Source organism: Volvox carteri (genome assembly GCF_000143455.1).
Source record: "Volvox carteri f. nagariensis unplaced genomic scaffold VOLCAscaffold_14, whole genome shotgun sequence".
NCBI lineage: Eukaryota > Viridiplantae > Chlorophyta > Chlorophyceae > Chlamydomonadales > Volvocaceae > Volvox > Volvox carteri.
The window spans coordinates 1,704,216-1,716,907 of record NW_003307557.1 but is presented as its reverse complement, the minus strand read 5'-3'; the positions used below and the strand labels follow the sequence as shown (position 1 = coordinate 1,716,907).

Here is a 12,692-nt window from a genome sequence, read left to right as displayed (position 1 = left end):
GCCGCTGGCGGCGCGAAAGGGTCATCCGGATTATCAGCAGAGCTGCCATGGGCTGTCGTCGTGGCTGTGTCGTACCCCTCGATGACGGGCGGCCTCATGCCCGTGGCGGCCAGCAGACGTCGGAGATCCTCCTGAGTGGCCTGAAAGCGCATTGGGATGGGGTGGGGTGGGCCGTGGGTGAATTTTAGGCTGTTTTGGCGGCGGGTACTTGGTAGTTGTTGATTGGAAGTCAACCAGCCTTTTCCTCTGTGCCTTCCGGGAACTAAATTTTACCACCCACGCCTGCATGGACCTGTTCCACTGCTTCTAATATCGCTTTGGCTTGTTGTACCCCATCACAATTTCATCGTTTTCATCAGGACAGCGCAGTTACCTGGGCCAGCGGAATCATGCCGTCTAACCCTGCCACCTGTGCCCCCTCGAGGCCTTCTGAGGGTATTGATAGTTGTGGTTGTAGCAGCGGCGGTGCAAAAGGATCCTCCGCCGCGCTCCGCTGCAGCAGCAGCTGCCGTACACTGGTGACGGGTCGGTCGGAGATGCCGCAAGGCACGATGCGGGAGAAGGGCGCCAGGTCGGTGACCACGTTGAGGGCCAGACCGTGGTACGACACCCATCTGGCGACATACGTACATGCACAATAAAAAAAGGAATGAGAAAGAGCGGAGGCAGGGGCGTAGTAACAGTAGCAGTAAAAGCGGCAGCAGTTTATCTAGCAGAGGCTCACTCACTTTTTCGCTCGAACCCCGATGGCCGCAACCTTGGCTCCCTCTACCCACACGCCTGTAAGGCCCTCCAACCGCTCCCCCTTGAGCCCCGAAACCAGATCCAGCGCCCGAATAACCACCTGCAGAGAAGGATATGTGTATATATATGAAAAATGTGTATATATATGTATGTATGTATGTATGTATGTATGTATGTATGTATGTATGTATGTATGTATGTATGTATGTATGTATGTATGTATGTAAGTAATGTTACAGAGTGGGAGGCTTCTGGGCCACTTTATCACATTGTCAGTTCTACGATTTATCACCTTATAGCACCATCCACCACTACCACACTGTACTTCGCCATACGAACTGTAAGTCCAAGGCGGCGGATCCAGCCTTCAGGGACCCCTCCTCATCCATTCACCCGAACATCCGAAGAGACGGAGGGTTCGGCAATCGCCACCAATCCAGCGTGCGAATCTGTTCCTCAACTGTGACCTCAACTACACATCTCAGCAGCTAGCCATAATTTCGCGCTCCCGACTAATTCGGGGGTCTGTATGTATTGAATGTATGCCCATGCCCATGCCCATCCCCGTTACCTCACCTCCTCAAGCTGCCGCAGGTACCAGTGCAGGTCGGGTTTTAGGGCTTGCAGGTCCAAAATAGGATACATCACTAGCTATGAGAGGAAGGGAAGGGGAGAACAAGGGGAGCAGCAGTAGCAGTAGCGGTAGCAGGAACACCCAGGCCTCTTTTAGCCTGTGATGTCCTTACCTGGCCAGGTCCATGGTACGTTACTTCACCACCACGTTCCGTACGGAACAGCGGTATGGGTGGAGAGCCTGCGGGTCCAGCAGTGAGTGTTTGTGTGTGTAGATGTGTGCGTATCTGTCTGTGTATAATGCGAGGAAGATACAAAAACCCGGAAATGGGGCATATAGGGACACCCATTGGTCGAGGTCATTCTGTATCCACATAGATCAACCCATATCAACCATATCAAGATCAACCCAGGTCGACCCAGATCACAAGGCCAAACTCGAACATAGAGGTTTAGTTCAGAGATAATGAGGATCAGCTTTGTGCTGGAGGAAATTGGGCAGAAACATAGCAATAAATCCTCCGATGAATTTGGTTCGAGCAAGCGGGCACTTGCGGGGAACTATGAAGTCAAGTTGACAACAAACCTCACACAGCTTCATGTAAGGACGCGACCACTCTCCACGAGAGTGGATTTCGTCTCAAGCGCCCGCCGGCTTCACCCAACTTCATCGGAGGATTTATTGCTATGCCCCTGTCCCATTGCCTCCAGCACAAAGTGGATCCTCATTATCCCTGAAGTAAACCTCTATGCTCGAGCTTGCCTTTGTTGACAAACAGGGTTGGCCTTTTCAGATCAAAACGTGCCGACCCAGATTGAAACCCCCCACGATAATCAAACCTTAAATCCACCAAACCAGAGGAAATAGATTAACCTACCAGGCGGAAAGCGCAAGTTGTCGGTAGTAGACCCCGCTCCCATTGTGTATACCGGGGGGTGCTGCAGCAGCAATAATGCGTGGCGGCTGCTGCGACGGCTGCGGCATGTTGGCCCTGACCCCTGCTCCTTGTTCTGCTGCTCTGCTGGAAGAGCTGCAGTCGCTCGTTCCAACAGGGCCCTCTGCCAGGACCACGCCTGAGCGGAGAATCATTTACCGCCGGAAGTTTTGCATGAGAGTTGCTCGAAGGGGAGAGATATGAAGAGGTTTTGAACCGCATGGGAAGGGGTGGACTGCAGCGCACCTACCTGCTCGTAATCCACGACCTGCTGTGACATGTCGTACACCACCACAACATTTGGGTCGCCGTTTTCTCCTCTATGACTCCCATCATCATGAGCTGAACCCGTACACAAATCAACACCCATGCCCGCGTCCGCGATCGCTCGAGGGGTGGTTGCGGTAGAGGTAGAGGTTTCACCCGGCTGCGGCGCGACGAAAAATTGGACGCGTCGCCGTCGCCGCTGCTGTCGCTGCAATAACTGCAGGCTGACGGTGGTGCCATCGTATTGCCAACTGATCCCGACGGTGCCGCGGGTGCTACAGCAGGTGTTGCAAGCGCTGATTGCTGATGTCGTATTGCTGCTGACGTAGCAGGCGAAGCTGCTGGTGGGCTTGGAGGCGGCTGAGGCGCTCATGTTGCAGCTGTGGTTAGGTGACGTCGCTGCCTGACATATGGATTGACTGGCGGAAGGGGTTAGGAATGTGGGACGGGAAGCTGGCCGTGCCGATAAAATCCATCCCGGCCTCTGTCCCGTGGGCTGTCGGTTGCCCGTGCTGGGGGAGCCGTGGCTCAGGATGTGAAGGCGGTTGGCCATTGGTTGGATGTGGTTGTGCGAAGCGGCGCTGCGCCGTTCCTTATGGGAATAAAGGGAGGCGTTTCTTCGATGGAGTCAAGCTTGGGGCTGGCTCGCTGCTGGGGGTTCGTGTAATGCCGGTGAACCCAGGCGTTTGGCGTGCAGTTGAGTTTCAACCGACCACCGTTGCGCTAATGACAGGAGGAAAGTAAGCTAATAATATGAAAGTTATCTAGGAAAATACCAGCTGCGACGCATAGAAGTTAAAAAATGGCATAGCGGCAGGACAAACTCTCCAGCAGGATGGTGCAAAAGCAGGGACTCCACGGTCCTGATCAACACCAACGCTAGCAGTTACCATCATCTCTGGTCGCCTACGCAAAGAGCCAACCCCCCGTAGCCTCCGAAGCCAAAAGACTGGTTTCGGCGCAGCTGGCGAAGGCTTGCGACAGCATCAGGAGAATCTGTAAGCTCCACATGATTCGGCAGGTATTGGATTATGTTATCAGAGTTTCTTGATGGGAGTTTGTTGCTGAATGCTCACTGCACAGTCAGGCTTGGAGTACAACAGTATGTTCCTTATTTTTCCTGGAAGTACCTAAATGATTTTTATCAGGGCACCCTAGGCGTGAGCTTACCCTCCTCTGTGATACCATTTATCAGATATTTTTCTTGACGGGCGCCCTTCACGACGTTCATAACTTGCTTCAATCGACCTGCAAATTGTCATTAGCGCTTCTTTCTCCCACGCCTCCTCATTATCAACAAGCTGTGAAGCTGGCGCCAATCCTTTAGCACGATATGGCCGCGCACTGCTGGTGCGTCGAGACGACTTGGGCTTGATCCTCGGCTTTAGAAGCATTTCCTATTTGTCACAAGTAGACCAAACGTATTATTTGGATTGAACGCGTCCCTCCCATTACAGGCGAATGGTTAGCCAGCCCCGCAGCGTCCCTCGGCACAACGGCGTCTCGCTTGCTTGCCCGGCGGCGCTCCTAAGACGTTTTCGGTCTGGCAGCTTTCTGTCTGGATTACAGTTGGCATGTTATCACCGCACGCCCTGCCTTAGCAGCGCCCTTTCCAGTCCAAATCGAGGTGCGATGTATGCCCTGTATGCCCGTATAGGAAGCGTGCATGGGCAAAGCGATTGCCCACGACATCTTGTAACAGCAAATTAAACTACAGTCGCTCTGCAGGACGACTGCAACCCCTGCTATGCTCATCTTACGCTCCGAATTCCCAATCACAAAACAAATGCAGGAGACGGTGGTCTTCCTGACGACGGCCTCTCCCGTGTTGGCAAAGCTCCAAGCGGAGGCGATAAGTCTGGCTCGCAAGCTTCCCGGCGGCGACCCAGCAATAGCAATTCCCGCAGCTTGAGCCCTACAGAAGCGCTTGCAGGTCAACGCAGCGCATCCAACATGGAGAACACCCCTCTCTTAGCACCAAAGTAAGGACAAGGAATGGGCACCTTTCTCCCCATAATGCTAACGTAGCCCCCGGACACACGCAACTAGGACCTGTCCCACACGTACCAAGTTTACAGGTTTCGCACGGATGCGGGGGTGCCCGTCAAAGCCGGGAGGCCATGGACTATATATATTGAAAGCACCTGTTTCACCTTCGCGCGTCAGCGTTCCAGAACACACGTGCGCACGTATAGACACTTTCCCCTTTCCTGCCCTTCCCCCCCAGGAGTAGCCACTTCACCTCCAGGGAGGGTCTTCGCTCTGGTCCCGGCTCTGCTCCGGAGCCGCCTCAGGTCCCGCAGCACCCACCTGATTTCAAATGGGAGTACCTGGTGAGTGCATGGCGCGGTCGGAGCCCTGTGCTAAATCGTGCTCCTCCTCCTCTTCCTCTGCGTCTGCCGTCTCATCCGAGCCCTCATCCCCGCCAACCGGGGTTTTTAAAGGTTCTGATTTGGATAGGTTGGACATCTAAATCGGCAGTCAATTGTTTGTTTCTTGCATTTGATCTCTCCCTTCTCCCAATGTGGAATGGACTGGGATCACATATTCAGATGTGTGTGGGGTTGTATGTGTTTACCTGGGGCCCTTGTTTCCCCACCATTCCCCCTCTGACCCGGTTCCCTCCTACCCTATCCCCCCGGCCCTCCACACCCCCGCCCCGCCAAAAAACCGCTGCCCAGGTGGCCCTTTGTACCCTTGGAGTGGTGATCTGCTATGCGGACAGATCCAACATCTCGACTGCCGTACTGCCCATGGCGCAGCAGTTTGGTTGGGATAAGGTCAGTCGGACGGATGGGTCCAACTGGGGATGTTGCGTGTGGCAGTGGGCGTTGCGGGGTGGGGTGGGGTGGGAGTTATGTGCGGAATCCTGAAGTGGGTGGCGGAGTTGGGAGAGGCTGCCGGGAAAGAGGGTGTGGGGGCCGGAGGGCGTTTCGCGGTACACGTGTTTTCACTAAATGTTCGAGCCGTTGGGTTCTGGCCACATTTGTTTACACGTTTCTGTATTCACATCACGTCGATGATGATCCCCTCGGGCCACCATCACCATCTCCACCACAATCACCATCACCACCGCTACCATCACCACCGCTACCATCACCATCACTCCCCCGCCTGGCAAGTCCCTTATCCGGCCATCCGGATGCCGATGAGCGCCTCCGCCTCTTGCAACCTCCTCCCCGCTCCCCGCTCCCCTCTCCCCGCACACAGGCCTACCAGGGGGTTGTGCTCTCGGTGTTTTTTGGGGGATACGCCACCACGCAAATCCTTGGGGGAAAGCTGGCGGACCAGTACGGCGGGAAGATGGTGCTGGCGGCCGGAGTCGCACGTGGGTAGAGCGGTTGACAGTTTCTTTGTCGTGCGAGCTTCCATGTTGACTTTTCAGGCAACATGGGTCGCCGACTTGTCTGTCCGTCTACCCGTCTATTTGTCTGTCTGTCTGCTTGTCTGTCCATTTTTAGACATCTGCAAATGTGTTTTTGAGTTCCCGTTGGGGTTGGCCTAGAACCCCGCTCCCGCGGACGCTCTCTCCTCACCCTCTCTCTCTCTCTCCGTCCCCCGTCCCCATCACCTTCACTCGCTCGTGGTTCGTTTTCCCCCCTAGCTCCCCTTGCTATGTCGTCCCATTCCACCCCACCTTACCCACTTCACTTCCGCCTCGCTCCTAACTACCTCCACCGTCACCACCACCATCACCTGCATTGAAGTGCGGCCGCTGCTGCATCCCCATCCCCATCCACGTCCCGCCCCAAGGTCCATTTCTGATACACACTCTGTTCCCCGCCCCCCCCGCTTACTCGTTCGTGGTTCGTCTTCTTCCCCCCTCCCCGCTCCACTCCAAACCCGGTACATTTGCATCCCCCCTTCATACCCCTTCACACCCCTTCATACCCTTTCCGTAAGGACCTTTTCCCCTCCTTTGCTCGTTTGTTTTGTTTGTGTTTTTGTCTCTCTGTTTGTTATTGTGACTTCCTGACGTGCTGAGGCCATCCTCCATCGCGCTGATGTGATGTCGCAGTGTGGTCCCTGTTCACGTACGCCACTCCGGCTGCTGCGGCTGCGGGCACCCTGCCGCTGCTGGTCGCCCGGGTGATGCTGGGGGTGGGGGAGGGAGTGGCGTTCCCGTCCATACACTCACTCATAGGTGAGGGGATGGAAGTGGCGGGCCGCCCGGGGGGGGAAGAGGGGGAGCGGATATGTGTATCATAGGCTTGTGTGTGTGTGCGGTGTTGGTACGCGCGTGTGTGTATGTGTTTGGATGGGATGTTCGGGAGTGGTGGGCGGGGATGAGGAATGGGTGAAGTTTCGGGAGGGGGGTTGAGGTGGGACTTTGATTGACAGTAGCGTTAAGCGACGTTGCTTGGGTTTAGCGCGGTGCATGATTGTAGTTGGTTGGTTGGTTGGTTGGTTGGATTTGGGGCGATGTATTTCCTTGCTGGGACTGGGCATTAATTGGACTACATGTATGATTATACGATACCGCTTTTGCGTTGGTTGCGTTTTTGGGTGTGGGGGATTCACCTGCGACATCTCTCCCTCTCTTTGGCTCTGTCTTGCGTATATCGATGTCTGTCTGTATGTCCGTCTGTCGCACACATACACAGCTCGTAACGTGCCAGTCCGAAGCCAGACGACAGCGGTGGGCATTGTTACGGCAGCGTCGTACGCCGGTACGGCACTCGCCTTTGGCATCAGCCCGCTCATCATCAGCAAATTTGGTTGGGAGGTGCGTTGGTTGGATTTCCTAGGGTTCTGTGTGGGAGGGGGGATCAGGGGGTTGGTGTGTTGGGGATGGTGCACCGTACGGCGATGCAAGGAGCAGCAAAGGGGTTTAACGACTGCATAAACGCGTCGTCCTTAAACTACTACCACCAAGTACGACTGTCCTACGATCCATCCACAGGGATGATGCCAGAGGGCACAACCACGTGACTGCGGCACCCCAACCGTTTGCCATGATGGTGGTGGTGGTGTGTGGGAGTGGCAGGGGGGAGCAGTTGAGAACATGTGGGATATTCTTTAGGGCCCGGGGTGTGTATGTATGTGTGTTGTGGGGACTCCTGAAATCTGGGTGGTCCACCGCCCGCACAAAATTCGCCCTCCTACATGTTCATCACCACCACCGCCACCGCCACCACTGGTACCGCAATTACCGATACCGCCATTACCGCCACTACCGCCGCCGCCGCCGCCACCTCCCGCAGTGGGTCTTTTACGCCTTCGCCGGGCTGGCGCTGCTCTGGCTGCCCCTTTGGCTGCCGGTCAAAACACTGGACAAGTTCAAGAAGCCGGAGACGGCGCTGCAGGCCGCCGACACGTCAGCGGCGGTGGGGGCGGCCGCTGGCGGCAGTGCGAGCACGAGCCACGGCACGAGCAGTAGCAGTAGCAGTAGCAACCCTTGGGCGTTGCTGCGACGGCGGGAGGTTTGGGCCATCTGTGCGGCGCAGTACACTCAGAGCTGGGGCATGTACGGCCTTCTCAACTGGCTTCCCACGTTCTTTTCAGAGTTTTATCACGTACAGCTTGCGGATCTGGGGTCGTACACGCTATTGCCGTACGTATTCCAGGGAGGGCTTGGCGCCGCTACGGGGTTCCTGGCGGACTATTTGATCCGCTCTGGGTGGCAAGTGGGCACTGTACGGAAGATTTTGCAGGTGTGTGTACGACTGTGTACGGGGGTGGGTTTGGTCCTGTGGGCGAAGATATTTATGCCGATGGGGCGAAGAGAGTCTAAGGGGACGGCTGCGGGCCCCGGGTGGCTTTCGGAGCGAAATGGGGTGGTTAGGTTTTGGGGGGGGGGAGGGGAGAGGGGGTTGGGGGGGGGCAACGAGCAACTCAGCTGCTCCGGAACCCGCAACCACTCCCCTCCCTTTCCTTCCACCGGGGCGTGTGTCTCAGCACAAAACCACAGGCACCTTCCCCCAAGGTTAAACTTCAAGAACGCCTTTTTCTACCCTAAGTTCTACGTCTGGTACACTCTTGCCCTGGCAGCACCTTCACTCGTTCGTGGTTCGCCTTTCCCCCAAGGTTAAACTTCAAGAACGCCTTTTTCTACCCTAAGTTCTACGTCTGGTACACTCTTGCCCTGGCAGCACCTTCACTCGTTCGTGGTTCGCCTTTCCCCCAAGGTTAAAGCCCAGTCCTTGAAAGCCCAGCCGTGCAAATCTTCTATATGTTCACAGCCCGAGTCCCCCCCCTTTCTTCCTCCTCCTCCTCCCCAACCCTCCTCCTCCTCCTCGTTTGTGGTTCGTCTTCCCCTCCTCCACCTGGCCCTCCAACCCAACCCACCCCCACCCCCTCCCCTCCTCCCGCCCGCCCGCAGGTCGCCGGTATGCTGGGCCCCGCCGCGTGTCTGTGTCTGGCCGTGTCCCCCGTTGTGGGCGCCTCCGCCTCCCTGGCCTCGGCGCTCATCACTGTGGGACTGGGCTTCTCAGCTCTGACGCTGGGGGGCGTGTCGGCCTCGCATCTGGATGTGGCGCCGCGGAATGCGGGGCTGGTGTTTGGGGCGGGGAATACGGCAGCCACGTTGGCAGGACTGGTTTCGGTGCCGGTTACTGGATATGTGCTACAGGTGAGAAGTGAGAATGAGAGGGGGAGGTGCTGCTGCTGCTGCTGCTGTTCTTGTTGTTCTTGTTGTTGAGGAAGGCTAGAGGGAAGGAGGGGACGTTGGGGGGATGTGTGTGTATGCATGGGAGGTGGCTATAGGAGCGAGCGGGGTTGTGGGGGAAATCTGTGTCACAGTCGAATACACACACACACACATTCACGCACGCAAACGTGTGTAAACTTGGATAACAAGGGCAGCAACAGTTTTGTACATGTGTATAATCTCCTCCTCAGGATAGTGCCTCAGGAGTTCTGATCTAAATCTATCACTAAGCTACATCGCCCGCGCCACCACGCATACATCAACCCCACACCTGATAGCTCCTCCTCCCCTATTACCCCCTTCCCTCACATATATATACCCTCACACCCTCTATCCGCCATTTCATGTCCTGTCCTGGTTCAGACGACGGGCTCCTGGCCGCTGGTGTTCGGCATCACCGCCTTACACTACGTGGCGGGTGCAGTCGCTTGGACGATATGGTCGGGAGATAAGCCCCTGCCCGAAGATGGGGGAGGGGCCACGGCAGTAGCAGTAGCACCAGCAGGAGGGGGTGGGGGCAACGCTTGAGGGGAGAAGGGGTAAAGCAGCGGGAAGCGGCAGTAGCAGCCCCGAGCGTCGTGGAATTGCGGGTTGTTGTGTTTTAGGGCCAGTGAAGGTCGTGCAGCAGTACGGGGGAATGCGCCCTCCAGATGGAACGGTGGTGGCTGGTGATAGGATTGGATTGTGTGTCATGCCTAAAGAACGGTATATACGTGTGTGTGTGCATGTATGTATGTATGCACGTATGTAGGTATGTCCATACGTGTTATTCTCTTGCCTTTTTTTGCCCCAAGGAGAGGTTTTTCTGGGCGTTTTTTTGTTCTCCTTCGCTTTCGGCGCTCGCAACATAACATAAGCAGTGTTGTCGTTATTGTTATTGTGGTCGTGGTGGTGGTGGTGGTGTGCCGTGCTGCGTGGTCATCTCGTTCATGCCTCAATTCTCATATCCAACTTAATTGCTTTGGTTGGCGGCCTCCCCTCACATCCCCCACACCCCCACCCACCCACCCACCGGGGTGACGACGGGCTCGGAGTTAAGGATGCGGCGACGGCCGGGGGAGGGAGGTTCTACGGCGAGTAGCAACGGATTCTTGCTTGGTTCGCTATATTGGGTTGCTGTCGAATTGATTATGCATTGGGCCCTCCAGACAGGGGGGCCTTGTTCGTATTATTAGGAGGAGGGGCCAAAAGCGCTCCGCGCTCTTCCAAAATTCGACGTCAATGTCGTTCATGTCGCTAGGCAAGTCGCGCTTCGCGAGAGCGGGTGCTTTCGAAAGGTGTTTTCTGGGGGAAGGGGGGAGAGGAGTTGCGAGGGAAGGGAAGGCTGGGGAAAAAACCCCTTCCACTTCCCCCTCCGGTGTTCTCTGTTGTTAGGGCGTCCTCTGGTCGAGTGGCGAAGTCCGCGGTCAAGTCGGTAGTTAGGGGGATAGGCCGCGGTAAGAGATTGGGTCGTTACGGCCCGGTGGGGTCTGTTGGAGGGGGGGAAGCGGGGGACTGAGGAGTGTCGGTGGAGGGCAGTGGAGGGCAGTGGAGGGAGGGGGGGAGGAAGGGGCCAGCGGTCAATGGGCAGTCTCGTGACATTGGGCGGAAGAACGTGATTGACGATGTCGGTGACTGCTGCAGGTTTGGGCACAGCGCGTTGGCCTTGCGCGGCTACTGGTGTGGGCCCTAGGGTGGGTCGGTGGGTGGGTGCTTTAGCAAGTCAAGAGCTAGGGGTTAGAAGGTATTGGAATCTATATGTGTGTGGGGGGGGGAGAGAGGATGTAGGCGTTGGAGAAGCTTTCGACGCTGCCTTGGTTCGTATGTCTGTCTGTCTGTCTGTGTTTGTCTGTCTCTCTGTGTTAGAAGGGAACACCGCCAATCCTGTGCCTAAGGGCAATAAGGGGCACCCCCTACTGCAAACTGCAGTGCGATTCACCCGGCGGTTGCGGGGCCCCGCCAGCTCTAAAATACACATAGCTGCTATAGACAACATATCGCCCCGATGGTCCGTGTCCAGTCCATTTTCGCGGAGTTGAATTACCGAGTACCGCGGTGTATCGGATGCCGTACATGTAGTGCGGTAATGGATCTTATGCTGTACGCCAAAAGTGTCTGTGTGTCTGTATGTATGTATGTATGTATGTATGCGAGGACGTGCTTCAGGATCAGTGTGTGAAATCAGCCATTTTGTCCGCGGCCGGGTTCACACCTGGGCACGGCTGATTCGCACCAGTGTCGCACGTTCCTCTCTCTGTGTGTGTGTGTGTGTTAATCTTTGTGCGTGTATGTCCATATGTGTCATGTCGTATATGTGTGTTCGTAAATCCGTTAGATTTCTCGTTTGCAGAGCTGCGTGTGTATATACGGAGCATGTTGCGAAGGGACGCTTTAAGGTGCGCTGTGTGGTGGTTGGTGTGGTGTCGTGACAACGGTGTGGCGCGGTGTCGTGTCGTGTGCTCATGCTGCAAATTTTAGTCGGGTTGGGCACTCCGTTCTGGGGTCCTTCGCACCGTAGTCGCTCGGGCTTTTGCAAAAAATGCTCATCGTCTTGATTTAGCCCAAACAGAAAGGATGTGGTGGTTGCTGCTGTTATATGATTTATATTTAACCATAACAAAAATTATTCAATAAATTATAAAGGGGAGGGGAAATGAACCTGTGGAATGCTGCAGCAGCTGATGAATGGTGTTGCAGGAAGTATGGCGCTTCGAATGCAAATGGGATGATTTATTTTGTGTATGTGTGGATGGCTCATTGTGTGTGAGGCTCCACTGCTGCCTGCCTTCCTGCTGTTCATGCGCTAGCTTACTTCCATTGCAGCGGAACATGAAGGTCACCTCTCGAGAAGTTAACAAGTTGCGTTATGGTCCGGATTCGGAATCGGATTCCGAAAACGGTTTTCGCAACCTGTGGTATCGGAGCAGGACGCGGCTCTATCATATGGGTCCTGAACCATTTTCCTTTTACGGCTTTTATTCGAGCAGACGTTTGCACGAGGTGCCCGGCGGTGACACGTGTCCTATAGCAAATATCATACATGCGGAAAGGGCTTGCGACGTAAGCCGCCTGTCCGGTGTCGGAGAGGTATGTGTAGAAAAAGCTTGAGGTTGTGGCGCTGCAGCCGGTAGCAGCCTGTTCGGATCGGAAGGCTGGTTGGCCTTACGGTATTATGTCGTACTGCTCGTATACAGTTTGTAAGGCCTGCACATTTAATGGAGTCTTCAGAGTCACATGTGGGTGGTGTGGCGGGCTGCTGTGATTGCTGTTGGCGCCGCCGCCACCGCAGATATCTTGTTAATGTCGCCTTCGTGTGCTTCGCAGTAACCGCGATAAACTGGAGCATTGTGGCTATAGGGCTCTCGTCTTTAAGCTCCACGATCCTGGACAATAAAGGTGAAGGTTTTAAATTGACTGATACACATTCTATAACTAAAAATAAGTACATCGTGTCAAAGGTTGACACGACCCCCGCTGCCTTGGAGGCGAACCATATAACCTCCGGAATCATCTGTCTTGATAGGAAGGGGAAATCAACGGGTGTT

At 55.5% G+C, this 12,692-nt stretch overlaps 2 protein-coding genes across 2 annotated transcripts; one reads left to right on the top strand and one right to left on the bottom strand.

Annotated features, from left to right (window-relative positions):
• Positions 1-355: 355 nt before the first annotated feature.
• On the bottom strand, positions 356-2,289 carry VOLCADRAFT_59336 (uncharacterized protein; the record flags this gene model as incomplete). The annotated part of the gene is made up of 5 exons (XM_002949401.1): positions 356-614; positions 729-844; positions 1,321-1,395; positions 1,491-1,558; positions 2,196-2,289. Coding segments are annotated over 5 exons (612 nt in total), but the record flags the coding sequence as incomplete, so codon positions are not given.
• Positions 2,290-5,071: 2,782 nt separating this feature from the next.
• VOLCADRAFT_59482 (uncharacterized protein) lies at positions 5,072-9,696 on the top strand (the record flags this gene model as incomplete). The annotated part of the gene is made up of 7 exons (XM_002949499.1): positions 5,072-5,299; positions 5,730-5,847; positions 6,538-6,663; positions 7,124-7,245; positions 7,724-8,173; positions 8,842-9,090; positions 9,532-9,696. The coding sequence occupies 7 exons, from the start codon at positions 5,072-5,074 to the stop codon at positions 9,694-9,696; spliced, it is 1,458 nt and encodes a 485-aa protein (XP_002949545.1).
• Positions 9,697-12,692: the final 2,996 nt, after the last annotated feature.